Genomic DNA, 19,083 nt, shown 5'->3' on the forward strand with positions numbered 1-19,083 from the left:
CTTCTCTTTGAGAAAAAAAGGCATTGGATTGTGGCCAACATGCTCTCCTTTGCCCTTCTTCTTAAATTTCGGTGCCCCCACCACACAAAAGGAAAAGAAAAAGATACATTGTTGCGGCGCAGCGAATTGTCGCATAGTGACAGTTTGTTACTTCTTTTGCGGAAAGTAATCGGCCACGGCACGCTTCGGTTGCCGGATACTATTATTATATTATTGTGATAGCAATTATATTATTACGATATCATCGAGTGATGCTCAAGCGACGAGCCCCCGCGAGAACGACAAAGAAGTTGGTCGGTGCCCTTGGCACGAGCGAGTGTCAGCCTGGCTGCCTGGCTCCAGTGTAAATAGCGTGTAAATAGCATCTTTCGCCTGTGTCTTTCCACACGTAACATTCTGGTGGAGGTCAGCGATCCCCGTCCTCACCACGGAACTCCGAAGTGGTCGGCACACCGAGCTTGTCACCATGCCTCCCGGCGACGAGCCCGCCTCTGCAACAGCCTCGGCTTGTCCGACTGCTCCAATCGTCACGGTTGCCCCACATCGTGACCCAGGTGTGTTCTCTGGCCTGGAGGGACAGGATGTCGACGACTGGATCAAGCTCTAGGAACACGCCAGTGCTAATAACAGGTGGGACCCAACGATTATGCTCGCCAATGTCATCTTTTATCTCGGCGGCACCCCACGCGTGTGGCACCAAAGGCATAATGACGAAATAACAAGTTGGGACGGTTTCAAAGAAAAGCTACGGGAACTGTTCGGCGACCCCTTTGGGCGCAAGGCTGCCGCGAGAAAGGCTCTTGCGTCTCGTGTTCAGTCAGCTACAGAGCCATACGTTTCCTACATCCTTGACGTCTTGGCTCTATGCCGTAAAGCTGACGATAATATGTCAGAAGCAGATAAAGTGGCACATGTTCTAAAAGGCGTCGCCGACAACGCTTTCAATTTGCTTGTTTTCGGCAACGTCTCGACTATCGACGCGATTATAAAAGAATGCCGTCGCCTTGAACAGGCTAAGAGCCGCCGTATCTCACACCACATTGCGCGGCTACCCAACACTGCTGCTACGTCGACATGTGAGCGTCGACCGCGTCAGACCACCACCTGTGACGACGTCACCCGTATTGTTCGCCGCGAACTCGAGGCCGCCTGTTCGCCAGCCTTCTCCACGACGCCTCCCGATCCGCCCGCAACCACCATTGCGATGATTCAGGCCGTCGTCAGACAGGAATTGAAAACATGGGTCTAAACACCGTGTGTACCACATCTCGACCCAACGTTCCCCAGTTATCTAGCGGCCCTCCTCGTCCCCGGCAGTCCTTTTCTGCCACATCTCACCGCAACCCGTCCAAATGGCGTACCCCTGATGACAGGCCGATCTGCTTCCACTGCTGTCGCATCGGCCACGTCGCCCGTCACTGCCGCAACCGATGGCCACCACCTCCTCGGACACGCCGCCACTTATTCCCGCACCTTTGGACCTTCTGTACCCTATGCCATCCGCCATGAACCCACTACCGCTGATGCCCCTGCTCCGAACCTTCGCTGCAGCCGCTCGCCCTCACCTCGTCGCCACCAGTCTCGTTTGCCCCAACCCCACTGCTTCTCTTCGCCGCCTGTCGCCTCCCGGACACAGCCGGAAAACTAGGCACTGCAGCTTCTGGAGGTGAAGCTGCGTTGTCGACCCTGCCCTCAATTCCTCTGCTCACGTTACCTACTAACCGAAACCTTCGTGACGTTGACGGCTATCCTGTCACGGCACTCATTGATACAGGAGCACATCTTTCTATTATGAGTGCTGCCTTCCGACAACGACTGAACAAGCTCCTCACCCCAGCGTCGGCACGCGTCGTCCGCGTTGCGGATGGCGGTACTGTGCCTATCATCGGCATGTGTACGGCACGTGTCAGCATCGCCGGCCACCACGCTCCTGTCCTCTTCGCCGTAATTGCTCATTGCCCCCACGACCTCATTCTCGGCCTTGATTTTCTCTCCGCCCATTCTGCTCTTATTGACTGCTCTTCCAGTACTCTTCGCCTTGAGTTGCCGATGCTCGCAGAACCTTCTGACGCACCCCACTGCCGCTTACGCCCCACCGGCTTTCTTCGCCTGCCGCCAAAGTCCATAGCCTACATTGAACTGTTGTCTTTCCCACCAGTTCCTGATGGCGAGTACCTCGTCACTCCTCTGCCCGACATCCCAATACAGTATGACGTCACCCTGCCTCACAATATACTTACTATTACTGCGAACCACACTCGCATGCCTGTCTGCAAGTTTGGATTGGCAAAACAAATTCTACCGCAAGGTATTTACCTTGCGAGCATTGATTGTCTCGGCGACCAATACGTGGCAGCGTTATCGACCGATGGTTCTCGCTTAGGATGCCCCTCGCGCCAGCCTCGGGCGTCGATCCCAACATAAAGAAAATGGTTGCGACGGACCTGTCCTCTGCGCAGGCTGAAGACCTTTGTGAAGTATTATCGTTCAACCGCGATATTTTCGACTTCAATGATAGCCCTTTAGGCCAAACGCTCGCGGCCAAGCATCGGATTCTTACTGGCGATGCTGCGCCTATTCACCGATGACCGTATCAAGTTTCTGCGTCGGAACGCAGAGTAATTCAAGATGAAGTGAACAAAATGCTCGATAAAAACATTATTGAGCCTTCATCGAGTCCCTGGGCGTCACCTGTGGTGTTGGTTAAGAAGAAGGACGGCACATGGCGCTTCTGTGTAGACTACCGTCACCTGAACAGCATTACGAAAAAGGACGTCTACCCGCTCCCACGTATAGACGACGCCCTTCACTGCCTCCACGGCTCCAGCTATTTCTCGTCGATTTATCTTCGTTCGGGATATTGGCAGATTGCTGTTGACGATATGGACAGAGAATAAACCGCGTTCATCACACCTGATGGCCTATACCAAGTTAAAGTAATGCCGTTTGGATTACGACCTTTGAGCGTATGATGGACTCCTTGCTCCAAGGTTTCAAATGGTCCACATGCCTCTGCTACCTCGACGACGTCATCGTCTTCTCGCCAACGTTCAACACTCACCTTGAGCGTCTCACAACTATACTTGATGTATTTCGAAAGGCGAAGCTGCAACTTAACTCGTCCAAATGTCGCTTTGGCCACCGACAAATCACTGTTCTAGGCCGTCTCGTTGACGCTTCCGGAGTACAGCCTGATCCCGACAAAACTCGCGCTGTCCGAGAGTTTCCGGTTCCGAAGACAGCCGCAGACGTTCGAAGTTTTGTAGGGCTGTGCTCGTACTTTCGTCGTTTTGTTCCAGATTTTGCGACAATTGCTAGACCCCTAACTAATATTTTGACGAAAGACGTACAATTCTCATGGGGTACTGCAGAAGCCGCTGCCTTCTCTCGTCTCGTCACTCTTCTAACCTCACCACCTATTCTCGCCCACTTCGACCGTGATGCCCCTAGAGAATTACGTACAACGCCAGCGGTCATGGCGAAGGTGCCGTCTTAGCCCAGCGTCAGCGTGGCAAGGATCGCGTTATTGCTTATGCGAGCCGCCTCCTAGCACCATCGGAGCGCAACTATTCCATTACGGAACGCGAATGCCTTGCTGTTGTCTGGGCGGTTGCGAAGTTCCGTCCTTACTTTTACGGTCGCCCTTTTTCTGTCGTCACTGACCATCATGCTCTCTGCTGGCTCTCATCGCTAAAAGATCCTACAGGCCGGCTTGGTCGATGGGCTTTGAGGCTACAGGAATTTTCATATTCCATGGTGTACAAGTCTGGCCGCCTGCACCAAGACGCTGACAGTTTGTCGCGTTACCCCCTGTAGACGACTCTGACTCCTCCAATATTGCCAGTGCTTCTTGCGTATTCTCTGTATCTCAGCTGCTTAATTTCGCCGATGAGCAAGGCCGTGACGCCTACATCAGAGCACTCATCGACCGTTTTGAAGACTCTCCGGCCGATGCTGCTCTACGCCTGTTCGTCCTCCGCGACGGTACTCTGTACCGTCGTAACCTTCATCCGGACGGCTCTGAGTTCCTACTTGTAATACCTAAACACCTCCGCTCCACCGTTCTAGAAGAGTTTCACGACGCACCAACGGCAGGACACCTCGGCGTATCTCGAACCTATGACCGTGTACGTCGCCGTTTTTTCTGGCCGGGCCTTGCCTGTTCCGTACGACGTTACGTCGCCGCTTGTGAATTTTGCCAACGACGCAAGAAGCCTTCCCAGCTCCCCAATGGTTACCTGTAGCCACTCGACATCCCTGCCGAGCCCTTCCATCGTGTCGGCTTGGACCTTCTAGGCCCATTTCCGGGATCCACATCAGGAAACAAGTGGGTTGCAGTCGCGGCGGACTACGCGACCCGCTACGCCGTAACCCGTGCTCTTCCGACCAGTTGCGCAACTGATGTTGCGGACTTCCTCTTACATGATATCATTTTGATGCATGGTGCTCCGTGTCAACTACTTACAGACCGCGGCCGCACCTTCTTGGCCAAAGTCATTGACGACATCATGCGTGCCTGCTCAATACAGCATAAATTTACCACCTCCTACCACCCCCGAACCAACGGCCTCACTGAGCGTTTGAACCGCACCCTTAGAGACATGCTATCCAAATACGTTTCAGACGACCACCGTGACTGGGACCTGGCTCTACCTTACATTACCTTTGCATACAACTCTTCCCGTCTCGAAACTGCTGGCGTTTCCCCGTTTTACCTCTTGTATGGCCGCGAACCGACGCTACCACTGGACACTGTGCTTCCGTCTGCCACAGCTTCAACTAGCGATTATGCCCGTGATGCAATCGCCCATGCTGACCATGCTCGCCAACTTGCGCGCGCTCATCTACAAGTGTCTCAAGACAAGCAGAAACAACGCTACGAGCTCCGTCACCGTGATGCCCATTTTGTGCCTGGCACCCTCGTGTTGCTTTGGTCACCATCGCGTAAAGTCGGCCTATGTGAAAAACCGCTTTCCTGTTACACAGGTCCATATCGCGTGCTCCGCAAAGTGACCGATGTCACCTATGAAATCGTTCTAGCCACGCCCACTGCGTCCTCCGCTGTGACAACCAGTGACATTGTCCACGTTGCCCGACTCAAGCCCTACAACTCTCCGTGCACCATGGATATTTAACAGCACCGTGACGGTGCTTTTGCCGCCGGGGGGTAATATTACGATATCATGGTGGTGAAAAAACATTTATTGCTCTCAGACGAGAAGCACATGGGGGCACGCACATGGGCCGGTCCTTAAGGGCCCGGCCCTTAAAATACTGGGTGGAATCCCTAGTACGGGACCCCAGTGGCGTCGGCCGCTGCCCGGGCGCGCTCGACCAAGGCCCTTTGGGCCTGCAGGTCATAGCAGCCGAGCAGGGTTGCCTCCCAGTCCTCCCGAGTGGGGTTGGGGTGAGGGGCAATAGCTGGGTTAGATGGGCAGGCCCACACCATGTGGTAGATGTCCGAAGACTTCTCCGCACAGTGCGGACAACTGCCCGTGAAAGAACGATCAAAATGTTTGAGTGCTGCCGGGCACAGCAGAGTGTTCGTATAGAGACGGAGTAGAAGCCGCTCCTCCGTTTTAGATAGCCCTTTACTCGGGCGAGGGTAAAGGCTATGGCCAGATTGATAATGCAGGACAATGTCTTTAAAAGAATACGCGGGATTGAATTCGAAATCCTGATCTAGGGGGTCGAGAAAGGAAGCCCGGAGAGAGAGCGCGCGGGCGGCGGCATCGGCTGCCTCATTCCCCTCGAGACCCATATGAGCAGGAGCCCATACTATGTTCCGGTGAGCGGGGTTCCCGGTGTAGGTGCAACTTTGAAGTAGTCGGTAGGCTAAGTATGGAGCCCAGCCTTGCTCGACGTTCCGACAGGCCCCTCGCGAGTCGGAGATAATTGTTTTGGAATCAGAGTGGGTAGCAGCCAGTGAAATGGCGACCTCCTCCGCATGAGTTATGTCGCGGGCGCGAAATGTAAGCCCGTTAACTGTTTTGGACTGGTGGACGACTGCGGCCGTGTACCATCCCCCATGGTGAGGGCCAGAGGCGTCCACGTAATAAGTGCCGGGTTTCGACCCATAATGGCGGCCCAGGGCTTCCGCCCGCGCCAGGCGCCGACCATTATGGTCCTCACGTGTCATGTTGTTAGGAAGAGGGCGTACGTGGAGGGCGCATCTCCACTCGAAAGGGAGTCGCACACGCTCTTCCATAAGGGTGGTGTGTTGGATGTGGAGTCGGGCAAGGAGGCGGCGACCCGACAGTGTCTTAGAGAGGCGTGTGTATTGGTTAGTTAAGTGAGCCTCTCGGAGCTCCCGGAACGTGTTCACCATGCCTAGACCCAGGAGTCGCTGGTTGGAGGTGTTCACGGGGAGATCGAGGGCTCGCTTAATAATTTTGCGGAGGATGACTTCGAGTGCATCCTCGTCTTGTTTCCGAAGGTGGAGGTAAGGAGTCGAATATAAGATTCGACTGGTCACGAATGCATGCGCCAGCCGCAAGGCGTCTTTGCTCCGCAACCCCCCGCGTTTGTTGGAAACCCGGCGGACCATGCGGCCCACCTGGTCCCCCACCTTACGGAGCTGGGCCAGGGTAGTGTTTGACCGTCTATGTTGATCAATGAAAAGCCCCAGTACCCGGACTTCTGTGTGCTCAGGAACTGGTCCTGTCTCCAGAAAGAGCTCAATTTTGGCTGTACACTTTGGTGAGGGGCGTATGTGTACAAATTCAGACTTTTGAGGGGAGCATTGCAGGCCACAGTGGCGAGCATAACGGTCCACTATGGTCGCCGCTTGTTGCAGGTTGGCCTCAATGTCTCCGAGTGAGCCCTGCGTGGCCCACAGGGTGATGTCGTCGGCATACAGCGCATGCTGCACACCAGCGACCGCACCCAATTGGGCCGGCAGGTGCATCATAGCCAGATTGAATAGGAGAGGAGACAGCACTGCACCCTGTGGTGTTCCTCTGGTTCCAAGTCGGAAGGGACCGTGTTCAGTGTCCTGGATTTTAATGTAGGAGTCACGATCTGTCAAAAATTGTCGAATGTATCTGAACGCGTTGCGTCCGCAGCCGGTTTGTGAAAGATGGGTGAGTATTACCTCGTGAGTAACGTTGTCGAAGGCCCCCTTCAAGTCTAAGGCGAGTACGACCTTATCGTTGTGGGGGCATTCGACCGGGTCAAGGATGTCCCGATTGAGTTGTAGCAGAATATCCTGTGCGGACCTGTGCGGGCGAAATCCGAACATGGAGTCTGCGAAGATGTGTTGATTTTCCATGAACTCGGTCAACCTGTCACGCACCATCGTCTCCATTAGCTTGCCCACACACGAGGTGAGAGAGATGGGGCGAAGGTTGTCCGTGTTGATGGCCTTGCCAGGTTTGGGAATGAAAGTGACCAGAGCGGTTTTCCAATCGTTGGGGAGTGGCGCGTCCCCGAGCCAGATTGAATTGATGTAATCCAATAATGACTGGTAGGCCGGGTCGGGTAAGTTAGCGAGTAATTTGACTGTAATTTTGTCCCGACCCGGGGCTGTGCCACGTTTCATTTTCGCCAGGGCTGCCCGCAAATCGTGGAGCTGGAACGGCTGATCCAGCTCAGCGTTCTCCGAACCTGCATAAGAGTACGCCGATCCGCAGGGGTCCTGGGTAGTGCACAAGTATTGGTCCCGTAACTTGTGCGCTAGCTGAGTTGTGTTGCCGTGAAAACTGTGTATGGCACGTTGTAGATGTTTATGAGTTTCTGTGCGTGTCTGCGTTGGGTCGATAAGGGCGCGGAAGAGCCGCCAGGTATTCCTGCTGGACATCTGCCGCGCCGCCGTGTTGCAACGATCCACCCAGTTGGCGTCTGCGAGCTGGGCCGCATACTCGGCCGCCCGCTGAGTGAGCTCGGCAATTCGAGCCTTAAGCTTGCGGTTATGCTTTTGTCGGCGCCACCGGCGGACGAGGCAATGCCGCGCTTCCCAGAGGTGGAGGAGGTGGTTATCCACGTCCGATACCGCCTCGGAAAGCTGAATTTTGGTTTCGGTGGAGCGAAGGCTAGAAACCAATTGTTGGGACCATGACTGGTAGCCTTGCTCGAGTATAGATGTCGCTGTGTTGTAATTTTGCCTAAACTTGGACCAATCTGGGAGTCGGGCCTGTGTTGTGGGTTTTGCTAATGGCTTGGTCCGAATTGTAGTGTTTAGGATGCAGTGGTCGCTACCGAGGGTTTCCTCTGTGTTGACCCAGTCTGCATACTGAATGTTGCGGGTAAAGGTCAAATCCGGACACGTATCCCGTGTCACGGAATTGCCTATACGGGTTGGGTGGACGGGGTCCGTGTGAAGAGTGAGGCCCAACGTTGACGCAAGCTCCGCCAACTTGCGTCCCCGTTTCTCTTCACGCCGGTACCCCCAGACTCGACTGGGGGCGTTGAAATCGCCAACAATCAAGAGGGGGTCCCGACCCGCAACTCTTAGCGCACGGCTAAAAAGGTCGGAGAATGACACATTCGGCAATTTGGGTGTGCAGTAGACATTTAGAATGTGCATTGGTGAGTCCTGTTTGCGGAGGGGGAGGAGAGTCACCATTACATGGGAAAAGTCAAGGTGGAGGTCTAAGTCGACCATATTTGCGGTATAATTTTTATGAACGCATATACAAGACGAGGGGTCCTGCTGAAACGTCGTATAGTTTGTTAAGGTGGCGCCCCTTCCTGGCTCTTGAAGGGCCACCACGGCGGGCATATGCTCAAAAGTTGAAAGGAAAAGCCGAAGGTTGGCCCGCTTAGTACGAGACCGTAGTCCTCGGCAGTTCCATTGAGTTACAGTGACAGGATATGCCAATTTAGATAAGGGGGAACGCCTACACCGAGGTTGTCCCGCCATCTTCGGATTTAGGGGTTAGAGAAGGGAAGGTAGGTGTCCCGGAGCCAGCAACCAGGGGCTGAAATTCAGCTCCTGATAGGGGGCAACTGTCCTCATCATCTTCCAGATCAATTGCTCGACGCGACGATTTGGAGGGCCGGCCGGATACATCTTTAAGAGAACCGGCCCGGCGAGACGTGCGGGGGAGATTCGCGACATGTTGGGCAATCATGGTAGGAAGGGCCTCCATAACCTTGGCAATGATGCGTTCCATTGCCGTCCCGATAAGGGTCTCGAATTTGGCGTTAAGACGGGCTTCAAGATTGGCCACAAAGGCGTCCGACGTTACCGGCGCCGCCGCGTCGCTCTCCATGGCTTCTGCTAGGGGTGGGGATTGGGGGGGAGCAGCGGTTTTAGCTTCTAAGGCTTCAATTTTGGCAAGCAGCATCTCGTTTTGGACCCGGAGAGATGCTACCAAGTTGTGAAGCTCGGCGTCGGTCGCCGAGCTAGGGGAAGGAGAACGTGGTTGGGAGGAGGAGGCAACCCTACCCGAGCCGCTCACCTGCTTTCCCTTTTTGACCGCAGTTGCCCAGGCACCGGTCTCGCCTTGGTAGTGGGCTTGCTTCCCCGATCCGCCGTGTGGGGGCGGTGGTGGCGCTTGGTCGCCCTTAGCGTCACGCCCGCTTGGGGGCGCATCCTTCTTGGAGTTGGTGACGTCACCGCGGGGAGCTGAGTCACCGCCGGTGGCGCGATGCTGCTGACGTGGCTTCTTCCTCGTCGCGCCAGGTTTTCCGCCCTTTTGGCCGGCCATCTTGGTGTCGAGGCGGTACTTCGCGGTACAGTCCCTGGAGTTTGTGGCATGGCCGCCACCACAAACAGCACATTTCGGATTGCACTCATGAGGGGCCCGCAACCCTTCCACGAAAGGAGCCTGCAGTCCACACAGGCCGCACTTGTCTTGCATTGGATTTGGGCATGAATCTGCTCTATGGCCCACGGTGCCACACACACCACAGGCAGGGATAGTGCGTAGGTAGGGCTGCACTTGGACAATCTCCGAGTTGTAGTTCACTGTCCGGGGCCTCACTTTTCCGGCAAAAGTCAGGCGAGCCTTATTGGAGGTTCCAAATTTACGAATTTCTAAGATGGTGCCATGCCTCCACTGGATACCATCTTTCAGAGTTTCCCCTGTTTCTTGATTTGCCACAGTGATGACGCCGTAGCAAATTTCTTCGCCATTTTGCTTGAGATGGCCCCGCAGTGGCACGTCTCCCTGAGCCGATTTGATCACGAAATCACCAAGCAGGCGGTCCGCCACGTAGGCGTTCTTGGTGCTCGCAATGAGTATATTTTGCTCGCGGGAAAAGACGAAGTTGAGTTCCGCCGCCATTTGCGCGCCGAGGTAGGCACGCAAAGCCAGGTCCAGCTCACCATATTGGAAGGCACTCCCGATGGCCACAGCGGCTCGGGGCTTGATGATCACGACGAAATCGTCGGGTTGGAACTTGGGGAGAGGTTTGGGCCTCCATGTTGATTTAAGTTGGCGGTCCTTGGCCACACGCGAGACGGGACCGTGCTGAGGTGAGGTCGACTTGCCGGTTGTCGTTGTGGCGTCTGCCGTCATTTTGGCGTTCCGGCGCTGAGAGCGGCTCTCAACGAGACGCAGGAGATTTTCGTTCCGGAGCTGGTCCGATGTTGCCAAATTGGGTTCCTTGGCTTGAGGAATAGTCGACCAGGCCATGGCCTCCGGGTCGTAGCCGCGTTGAGGTGGGGAGTTCGCCATGTTGGTACGGAGAGCGGCGGCTTCGACGCCGGGTGCCGGTGCAGCCGTCAGGCTTAGCGGCGGCGCCGCCAAGCACGAGTGAAAGTCCGCTCTAAATTGGCGAAAAATTTGGCCCACCTGGATGAAAGTGATGTCCCTGTGTGTCGGGCAACTTGCTGCGTCCGTTGGATGCAAAATTGGCAGGGTTCGACGAATTGGTCCGTGGCTCCTGTCGAAAAATGACGGAGCCGAGGTGACATGCGTCCGAACGCTTCCGCATCTACCCGGCGCGTCTCCCTACGATATCATCGAGCGATGCTCAAGCGACGAGCCGTCGCGAGAACGACGAAGAAGTTGGTCGGTGCCCTTGGCACGAGCGAGTGTCAGCCTGGCTCCAGTGTAAATAGCGTGTAAATAGCATCTTTCGCCTGTGTCTTTCCACCCGTAACAATATGAAGACTCCAGGTGCATTCCTGCTGTCGCCGTCGCCCTAATGTTTCGTATGAAGTCTCAGGGCAATAATGTCGTGACCGCGCGCCGCATGCTGTATGTGCGAGTGAAAGAGTAGGGGGGGTGGGGGGGGGGGTGGAATGGGTGAGCAGACGATGGTGGCTCAGTCTTGCATGCGCGAAGGAGAAAAGAGGGGAGCAAGCGCGCCGCCTTCCATCGTACGCGATACATCGGATGGAGTGGATGGAATGGGGGCGGGATCTAGGATTCTGTGAATCTGCGATTGCGCTACAGGTTTATTTGCCTTGTTTGACGCATTATACACAGTGAATTTTTCTTCGATACGTAGGTTTACTGGAGACTTATACGTATATTTAAATATCTTGTTGCGAGGTTTTGTGTATACGTGCAGTGAAGTTTATTTTCAGAGACACTTTTTGCCTTTTATCAAGCATTTGTATATTCCATTGCATCTTTGCATTTCTAATGAACGAGGGCGAGTTAAATGAAAGTGAGCCTACCCTCCCCGCGCAATAATGGTTCGGTTCATTATCTGCGAGGCATGCACGTAGCACACAGGTATCTTTCATTTACATTTTTCACCATCTTTCAACATTTTTCAGGCATCTTTCATTTGCAGTGTGATTCCAATTTCAAGAGCGACACGCAGATGTGAGGGTAAATGTTCTTTAATGGTCTCGTACACTGGATTGAACATGGTTGCGTGACGTAATGGACACTTCAGAAGTTGAGCAGCGGAGTGCCGTGAATGTTTTGACAGCTGAAGGTGTTTCCCAAAAGGAAATTATTCGCCTTATGGCTGCCGTGTACGTTGAACATTGCATTTCATTGGCCACTGTGAAGCGTTGGAGCAAACGGTTGAAAAAGGACGTGAAAGTTACAAAGACGATAAAAGACTGGGCGAAAGCCATCGTGCAATCACTCCCAACACAAGTGCAAAAGTTGATGAGCTGATGGGACAAGAACGGAGGATAAACATCGATGAACTGGCAGAGCGTGTGAACATCAGTTGCGATTCGGTTCACATAATTCATGAACATCTCGGTCATCGGCTCTTCTGTGCGCAATGGATGCCCAAGATTTTGAACCACCACCAGAAGAAGGTTCTGCGCTGCCTTGACTCATCTGATCCGGTATCACAATGACGGTGACGACTTCTTGTCTGCAGTTGTGATCGGGGACGAACCATGGTGCCACTACTACGAGCCTGAAACACGACGGCAAAGCTTACAGTGGAAACATTCGAATTCACCGCCCCCAAAGAAAGCAAAGGCCGTCATTTCCGCTGGAAAGGTGTTGTTTACTATTCTTTTTTCGATCCTCAGGGGCCGTTACTGATAGAATTTTCTAAAGCCGGAGAGACTATCAATTGTTTCCGATATTGTGAAACGCCGGATCAGCTGCGTGTCGCAATCAAGAACAAACGGCGTGGAAAATTGACGAATGGGGTCATCTTGTTCCACGACCTGTCTATCACATTTCGATGGGGGCGAAATGTGAAAGCACCCGTGTACTTAAATTTAGGTGCACGTTAAAGAACCTCAGGTGGTCGAAATTTCCGGAGTCCTCCACTACGGCGTGCCTCGTAATCAGAAAGTGATTTTGACACGTAAAACCCCATGATTTAATTTTTAATTTTTCCACAATTCCCGTCCCCACGTCGCTGATGTGGTTAATACAAAACTGGCAAAGTTCAAGTGGGAAACGCTGCACCATTCGCCATACAGCTAAGACCTGTCGCCTTGCGACTTCCACATTCTGGGGCAAATGAAAAAAAAAAAAAGAAAGACAGCTTAAGGGAAACAGATTCGTGTCGGACGATGACGTGAAAGAGTCAGTTGCAGATTTGTTGAAGCAGCAACCTAAGGAGTTTTATGAGACGGGAATCACTCGACTCGTTAGTGAATGGGATAAATGTCTAAATGCTCATGGAGACTACTTTTAAATTAAGTACTTCGCTTGTCATATATTTGGATTGGCTCACTTTCATTTGACTCGACCTCATATATTTTGCAGAACGGCTTTATATAGGTGCTCTCTGTTGGGACATTAATTTCGGTGCAATTACTCACGATACACGACCGGTGACAGCTGCTCCTGCGTAATACATTGGAATAAATGACAGCGTCATTGAGATTTTTAACTGGCCGTGGCAAATGTACAAAAATGTAAACAAGGTTGTTGAATGACAAAGTTTCATTAACATATTTGTGCTCAACTTGTTCATTTCATGGTCTACATTTTTCATATCAGTGGCATGCACTGCTTTGCTGGTTTCGAACTGATATAGTTCTAAGGATCATGTGATATTTTCTTTACTTACTAAATAGACAAAAACATGCAAGCATTGATATCAGTTATTTTGAGCACAATTTCTGGCACATGCGAGTATATCTTTTTATTAACAAATACATATATTACTTGTTTTGACAGTGCGTAGCGTTCAAGAATTCGTTTGCAGTATCTTTGGCAATGGCAATGCAGTTATTATTCATGTATTTGATCTCTCGACAAATTGTTTAAGAGGAAGCTTTAGCTCGGGCCCAACTCCGACGCGGCCTATTCAAATAAATGTAAAACGCAGAAACGCTTTTCTGAGATAACCCCTGGATCACTTTTTATGGAATTTGTTGAATTTGAGAAAGTTAACGTCTAGTATCTGTTGGAAGCTGAAGTTCGATTTAGGGCCTGAATTTTGCTGAACGTATTTTGAAAAATTTGTAAGTGCGAAAAAAATACAAGCACGACGTTTACGAGAAAAAACTTCATCAAAAACAGATATCGCGGTTCTTCAAACGGCATCTATTATAAGAGTCAAAGCGGACAAATCAGGTATGTCAATTCGCATCTTACGTGAATTAGTTACGTGGTGCACAAGGGTTCTGCAAAAGCCGTATTTCGATAATGCTAAATTGTCTGAGATAATTTGTAACATATCAATTTTGTCCGCTGTAGATGTACTGTTAATGCGATTCACAGAATTGTTATACTATTTTTCATTGTTGAGTTACAGAGCTTTAAACGTGATAGTTTCGTTTTCTGAAAATGTGAGATTTGTGCCAATATTTAGAAAAAATTGACAACCTGAATGGAAAATTAGAAACCAGAAGAATGTAGAATTTAAGTTTCTATTTTTCAATGCAACAAACCTCATAAAATTTTGTGCAGTGGTTGCCGAGGAAAACTAATCCACATTATACATGTATTTAGATAGGAGCATCCGAGATAAAGCTTCCTCTTAAGGAGGAGGCCAAGCTACAACGTGAGCCCCCCCCGGAACAACATTTCTGGCTACGCCACTGGAACAGAGAGTAAAGTGTGTAGAGAACGGGCGGCGTCTGAGGAGCAGGAGTGCTTTAAGGAGTGCCAGATGTCCTTCCTCCATGCAGACGCAACCCGATACTTCGTCTGCTCAAAGTTCAAAAAGGAGGAGGGCTGCCACAACGGTGGGGGCGGATGTTTCAGAAGAAGCGCGCGGCCAGAGTACAATACTACTCGTACGGGATGGTGGCGCCATCTCTTGATCCTTCTTATAACAGCGTAAACTGCACTGCTGCAGTCGCACCTGACATAGCTGTGGCCACGGTGGTAGAATAGGAAAGGTGTGTGTCCAAACGGAGCGCGGCAAGCGCGTCGCCGCATCTCTCGAGTTTCTACAGCAGTCGCCAGGTGGCGAAAGGACTTTAAGGACTCAAAGACGCGTATCGCGAGCTTTCGCTGTGCTGTGAAAGGTCGGTCATTCTCGTAGTTTTTCTCGCTTTAAAACTCTGTTTACGATTTTAATAGTTCGTAGAGGCTGTCTCTTGGCCTTGCCCACAAAAATATGCGTGTCAAGCGCTATGGAGTCTAAAAATTTCTAATCGGCGCGGGTAACCTCGACAAGACCTGACACGGAACGCCTATCGCAAGGAACGCGCACGTATCTTTCTGGAAGCGTGAAAATTCTTACCGGAATGTGTACAGCGTAAAAAATTATTTGGTTTTCACGTCATTATGGTTAGCATTGGCTTATGGACGTAGTTTATTTATGATAGCCTGGCTGTAACTAAATTTCACTGTGCGCTCACCAATTGTTTAATTATTGTTCAGCTCCTTAAGAACAGAAAAAAAAGTCTGCAAAATAAAAGTAACAAAACATTTTATTAGCATTTAACTTGTGAATACAATTGCGCTATGCTAGAAACTGAATACTTTGCTACGCCACTGGTTGCAGTGCACAATTAAATCAATGCACCACGGCGCAGCACAATTGAGCGCAGGAAAGTACACGAACACTAAATCTACGCCTTTTGTTGCGAAGCACTAGTTCGAACCAGTTTTGATAGCTTCCTTAGTTTTTTTTTAGTCATGTCCTGAGCTTTTCGATTTTTTTTCTTTTGCATACTGGCGTTTTCTTTTGCATTCTCTTTGATACATAGTAGTGCAGCAAATGATCCACAATCGTTTCCTTGTGATCAGAGAAAGCAAACGCAAACGTATAGGTAATTCTGTATATTGGTTAACACGACAACAGTACTTTTGGTAAAACAGTAAATACTCTTTCTGCATAGTCACACATGCTAATAAAGCATGTTTTAGTAATATTGTAGTAAGGAAAAAGAGACAGAGGTACTTTATTAATCGTGAACATATCAAAAGATATTCGTTTCAAACGTGATTCATTTGACAATGACGCATTAGTCACCGCATAGTTCTCAGACAGAATCTGTATCCAGCAAAATAAAGAAATTAATACAATCAAATAAATAAGGAATAAACGACGAGTCTGATGACGCGTGAATCCGCGCGAGAAGTCCGTTTTAAGCGACCGTAAATATTCAGTGCGATTGACGATCTGTCTGCAACGAGCTCTGAAGCGATGCAGAGCTCTTTCTCAAACGTCAGAGACGTAAAAATACAGTTGGAATGCCCGCAACGTCGGCCGGCTACGTATACAGTTCCTTAACACGGCGGAGCGGAGAAATGGGTCCAGACTACCCATGCTGCCACCTGACGCAAAGCGCCGCCAACTCGAAAGCCATCGCGTATTGCGCGGCGCATTGGCGATGCGGCGCCGTTTGGCCACATCTATTCTACCGCCCTGGCTTACCTGCGCTTGTTAGAAGCCATCCCTCGGCGCTACCCAGTGCGAAAGTACATAACAAGGTAAAGGAAAAAAAGCGTAGTTTTCTGTCCCTTTGCTTGTATGTTTTTCAGAATTCCTACGTGCTTACATAAGGGTAAAGCCGCGGCAAAAAACTTCTGCATGTTTCTGCGCTTGCCGACGCTCACTTAGGCGCGAGCAGCGAGTGATCTGCTAAAAGCCTAGTGCCAACAGCAGGCGCAAACCAATCTGTGCTCAGAAATGCCAGCGCGAGCACGTAGCGAGCCGCGCCAATCACATGCAGAAGACAGAGAAAGAGGGGGAATGCGGCGTTGGCGGCGTCGCCAACTTGGCTAAGCGTTACCGGTTACTTCACCTTGCCATTTCTGATGTCCGCCGCAAGTGATGTAGCAGAACGGAGCAGAAGCTTGTCAGTGGCAGCTGGCAGTGGTACAGGCTTTTTCCAGAAGAACCACAAGGCAAACACCAGCCTGACCACGATACACCACAAGTATACGCCCAACTCCACTAGCAGCTCGCGACAGCTTCGTAGGATGGAAGCCATTGCACGAAGAACGATGTGTCTTACACCGTGTCTGTGTCCGACGCCGCCAACGTATACAAACCACCCGGCAAGCGGTGAGAGTGAAGCAAAAAACGCTGATATTTGCGGCGGCGCTGCCATCGCCTTCTGAGGTTTTGGCCAATCCGGTGCCTCGGCGGAACCGCACCTACCGGCGTCGCGGAGCTGTCGTCTGCTCGACGCGCCGTCGGCGCAGTCTTCGACACACCGTCATGCTGGTGTGTTTTTCTTTTTTTGTTGTTTTTTTTGCACCTAGTATGTACGAAAGAAAAAAGAATACAATAAAATTATTGCTCTGCCACGAATTTAGGTTCCTCGCTTCCGTCAAACGATGCCGTCTGCACGATCAACGCCTCCTTTAAAAAGATGCCTGCCGCGTGCGCCGAAAACCTGCTGCCCTTACCTTTCTCCTTTTCTTCCTTTCCACTTTAGGCGGTAGCTAGCGATCCTTGCGGTGGTCGCTTGCAACACATGCGCGCATGCGCACATCACCGCATGGCAGCGCGGCCGGCGCGGCTGTGAGCGCGCGCCGTAGCAGACGACGTCTCTACGGAAGACGACGCCTTCCACATGTTTTCAACCGTTTACGCAGACGAAAACAAAAGCGCACAATGCTTAAGGTAAAAAGTCCCAAATAAAGTGATTTGAGTCTTTCATAAGTACTTATCTAATGAAGTTTGAATATTTTATTAAAATTGTGTTGGCAGATCTACTAGCAGAAGAACGGCTTATAACGTATATCTGCCTGACTGCCGCCGCTCCCTGCTTGCAAATTGCAACTGCTTCGTTCTTTTCGCGCTTCAGCACTAGTTTTATTTGTTCTGTGTGTTTCGTAAAGCGCGATGCGCTATTGCTGCGTCCCACGCTGCACCTCAAGCGAACGACGAAAGGAGCCCGGAGTGTCCTTCCATGAGCTACCATCCGACAGTGCTACGCGGAGGCGATGGATGAGTGCAATAGCGCGAGAGGTTTCGGTACCTAACACAACATCTTATTACACTGTTGTGTGCAGCCTGCACTTCAAACCATCTGATTTCCGAGACGACTGCAAACGACGTCTAGTGAAGCCAGGCGCAGTGCCCAGTGTGTTCAGTGCCCGAACGCCGCGCACGGAGAAATGCGGCGCTCCGGCGAAACCCGAAGATCGAGGAACCGGAAAACGCAAGCGCGAGCCTTCGCCAAGTGTGACTTGCGTGTCAGTGAGTGGAGACGAGCAACACGAAGATGTGGTCGCAGAAAGCTAGGCAGCACCTTCAACTGAACAACCTGCCGAGCTGGCGACATCACGAAGTGCTGCTGGAGAAACCAGCGGGCAATTCCCAGATGGTAGAAGCAGCGCACTCGGCTTTGAACATGGCGCGATTGCACCGATCGGCGCATCGCATGAGCCTGCAGAAAATAGCGAACAGGTCACAATTGTTGCCACAGCTTTGAGGAACAAGAAACGAAAAACCAAAGCCCATGCTAAACGGTCATTCGCCACACAGACAGCGCCAACACCGCATTCTTCAACTTCTTTTGTCCAGCGAAAGCGATGGCGACAAAAAGAACGCGCCCTGAGAGTGAAAATTGATATACTAAGCAGAACAGTGAACGTGTACAAGCAAGAGCAGCAGAAGCTTAAGGAAAGCTGCTTAGTGAGTGCATTTTTAGAAGTTGCGGCCGATGCAGAAGACGGAAGTGCGAAAGCAGTGCTGCTTCGAGACCAAGTTAAGAATTACAAGACGAAGAAACCACAGTGGTCTGAAATCACCATCATACATTGCATCGTTATTCGACACCTGTCGACAAAGGCCTACGAGCACATCAGATCTGAGGGGCTCCTCCGACTACCATGTCGAAGCACTCTACAGAAATATATTGGAACAGTCGCCGGAGAAGTCGGGTTTAACGACCTGGTACGTTGCCGCCTGGAAGCAGAACTTCAAAATCTGCACACACCTCAGTCCAAGGTGTGCGGTCTCGTGGTAGACGAGATGAGGATTCGGGAGAAGCTGATTTACAACAAGCAAAGAGATGCATTTGTAGGTGATGTTGACATGGGCCCTGAACTCCAAGATATTGTTCCCAGCTCAGAAGACGAAGTCCTAGCCAACTCTCTTTTGTGCTTTTTACTGTGCGGTCTGCACGCGAGGTTTAAGGTACCTGTAGGGTATTGTTTTACCAAGGGCTGCACGGGAGAACAGCTGGCAGTAGTTGTACGCCACGTGCTCAAGAAGACGACCGATATAGGGTTCGACATCGTCCGGCTGGTGACCCACAACCACAAGGTGAATGTGGCAGCAATGGATATTCTGTGCGGAGGCAAGGCGAGCATACAGGCGTCGCACCCTGCCGATCCCTCT

At 51.5% G+C, this 19,083-nt stretch overlaps 1 protein-coding gene across 2 annotated transcripts in view; it reads right to left on the minus strand.

The window, feature by feature from the left end:
• LOC126537754 (fatty-acid amide hydrolase 2-A-like) overlaps positions 1 to 17,091 on the minus strand; it is a 33,379-nt gene extending 16,288 nt beyond the window's left edge. The window contains exon 1 of one of the 2 annotated variants that reach the window (XM_050184842.3): positions 16,532 to 17,091. In XM_050184842.3, coding sequence (XP_050040799.2) covers positions 16,532 to 16,840 — 309 coding nt within the window. In that variant the 5' untranslated portion in view covers positions 16,841 to 17,091. Of the gene's footprint in view, positions 1 to 426; positions 484 to 16,531 lie in introns of those variants that run through there. The other variant, XM_055074530.1, reaches the window with a different exon arrangement.
• Between the last annotated feature and the right edge of the window lie 1,992 nt (positions 17,092 to 19,083).

Source organism: Dermacentor andersoni, chromosome 4, assembly GCF_023375885.2.
Source record: "Dermacentor andersoni chromosome 4, qqDerAnde1_hic_scaffold, whole genome shotgun sequence".
In the NCBI taxonomy this organism is placed as follows: Eukaryota; Metazoa; Arthropoda; class Arachnida; order Ixodida; family Ixodidae; genus Dermacentor; species Dermacentor andersoni.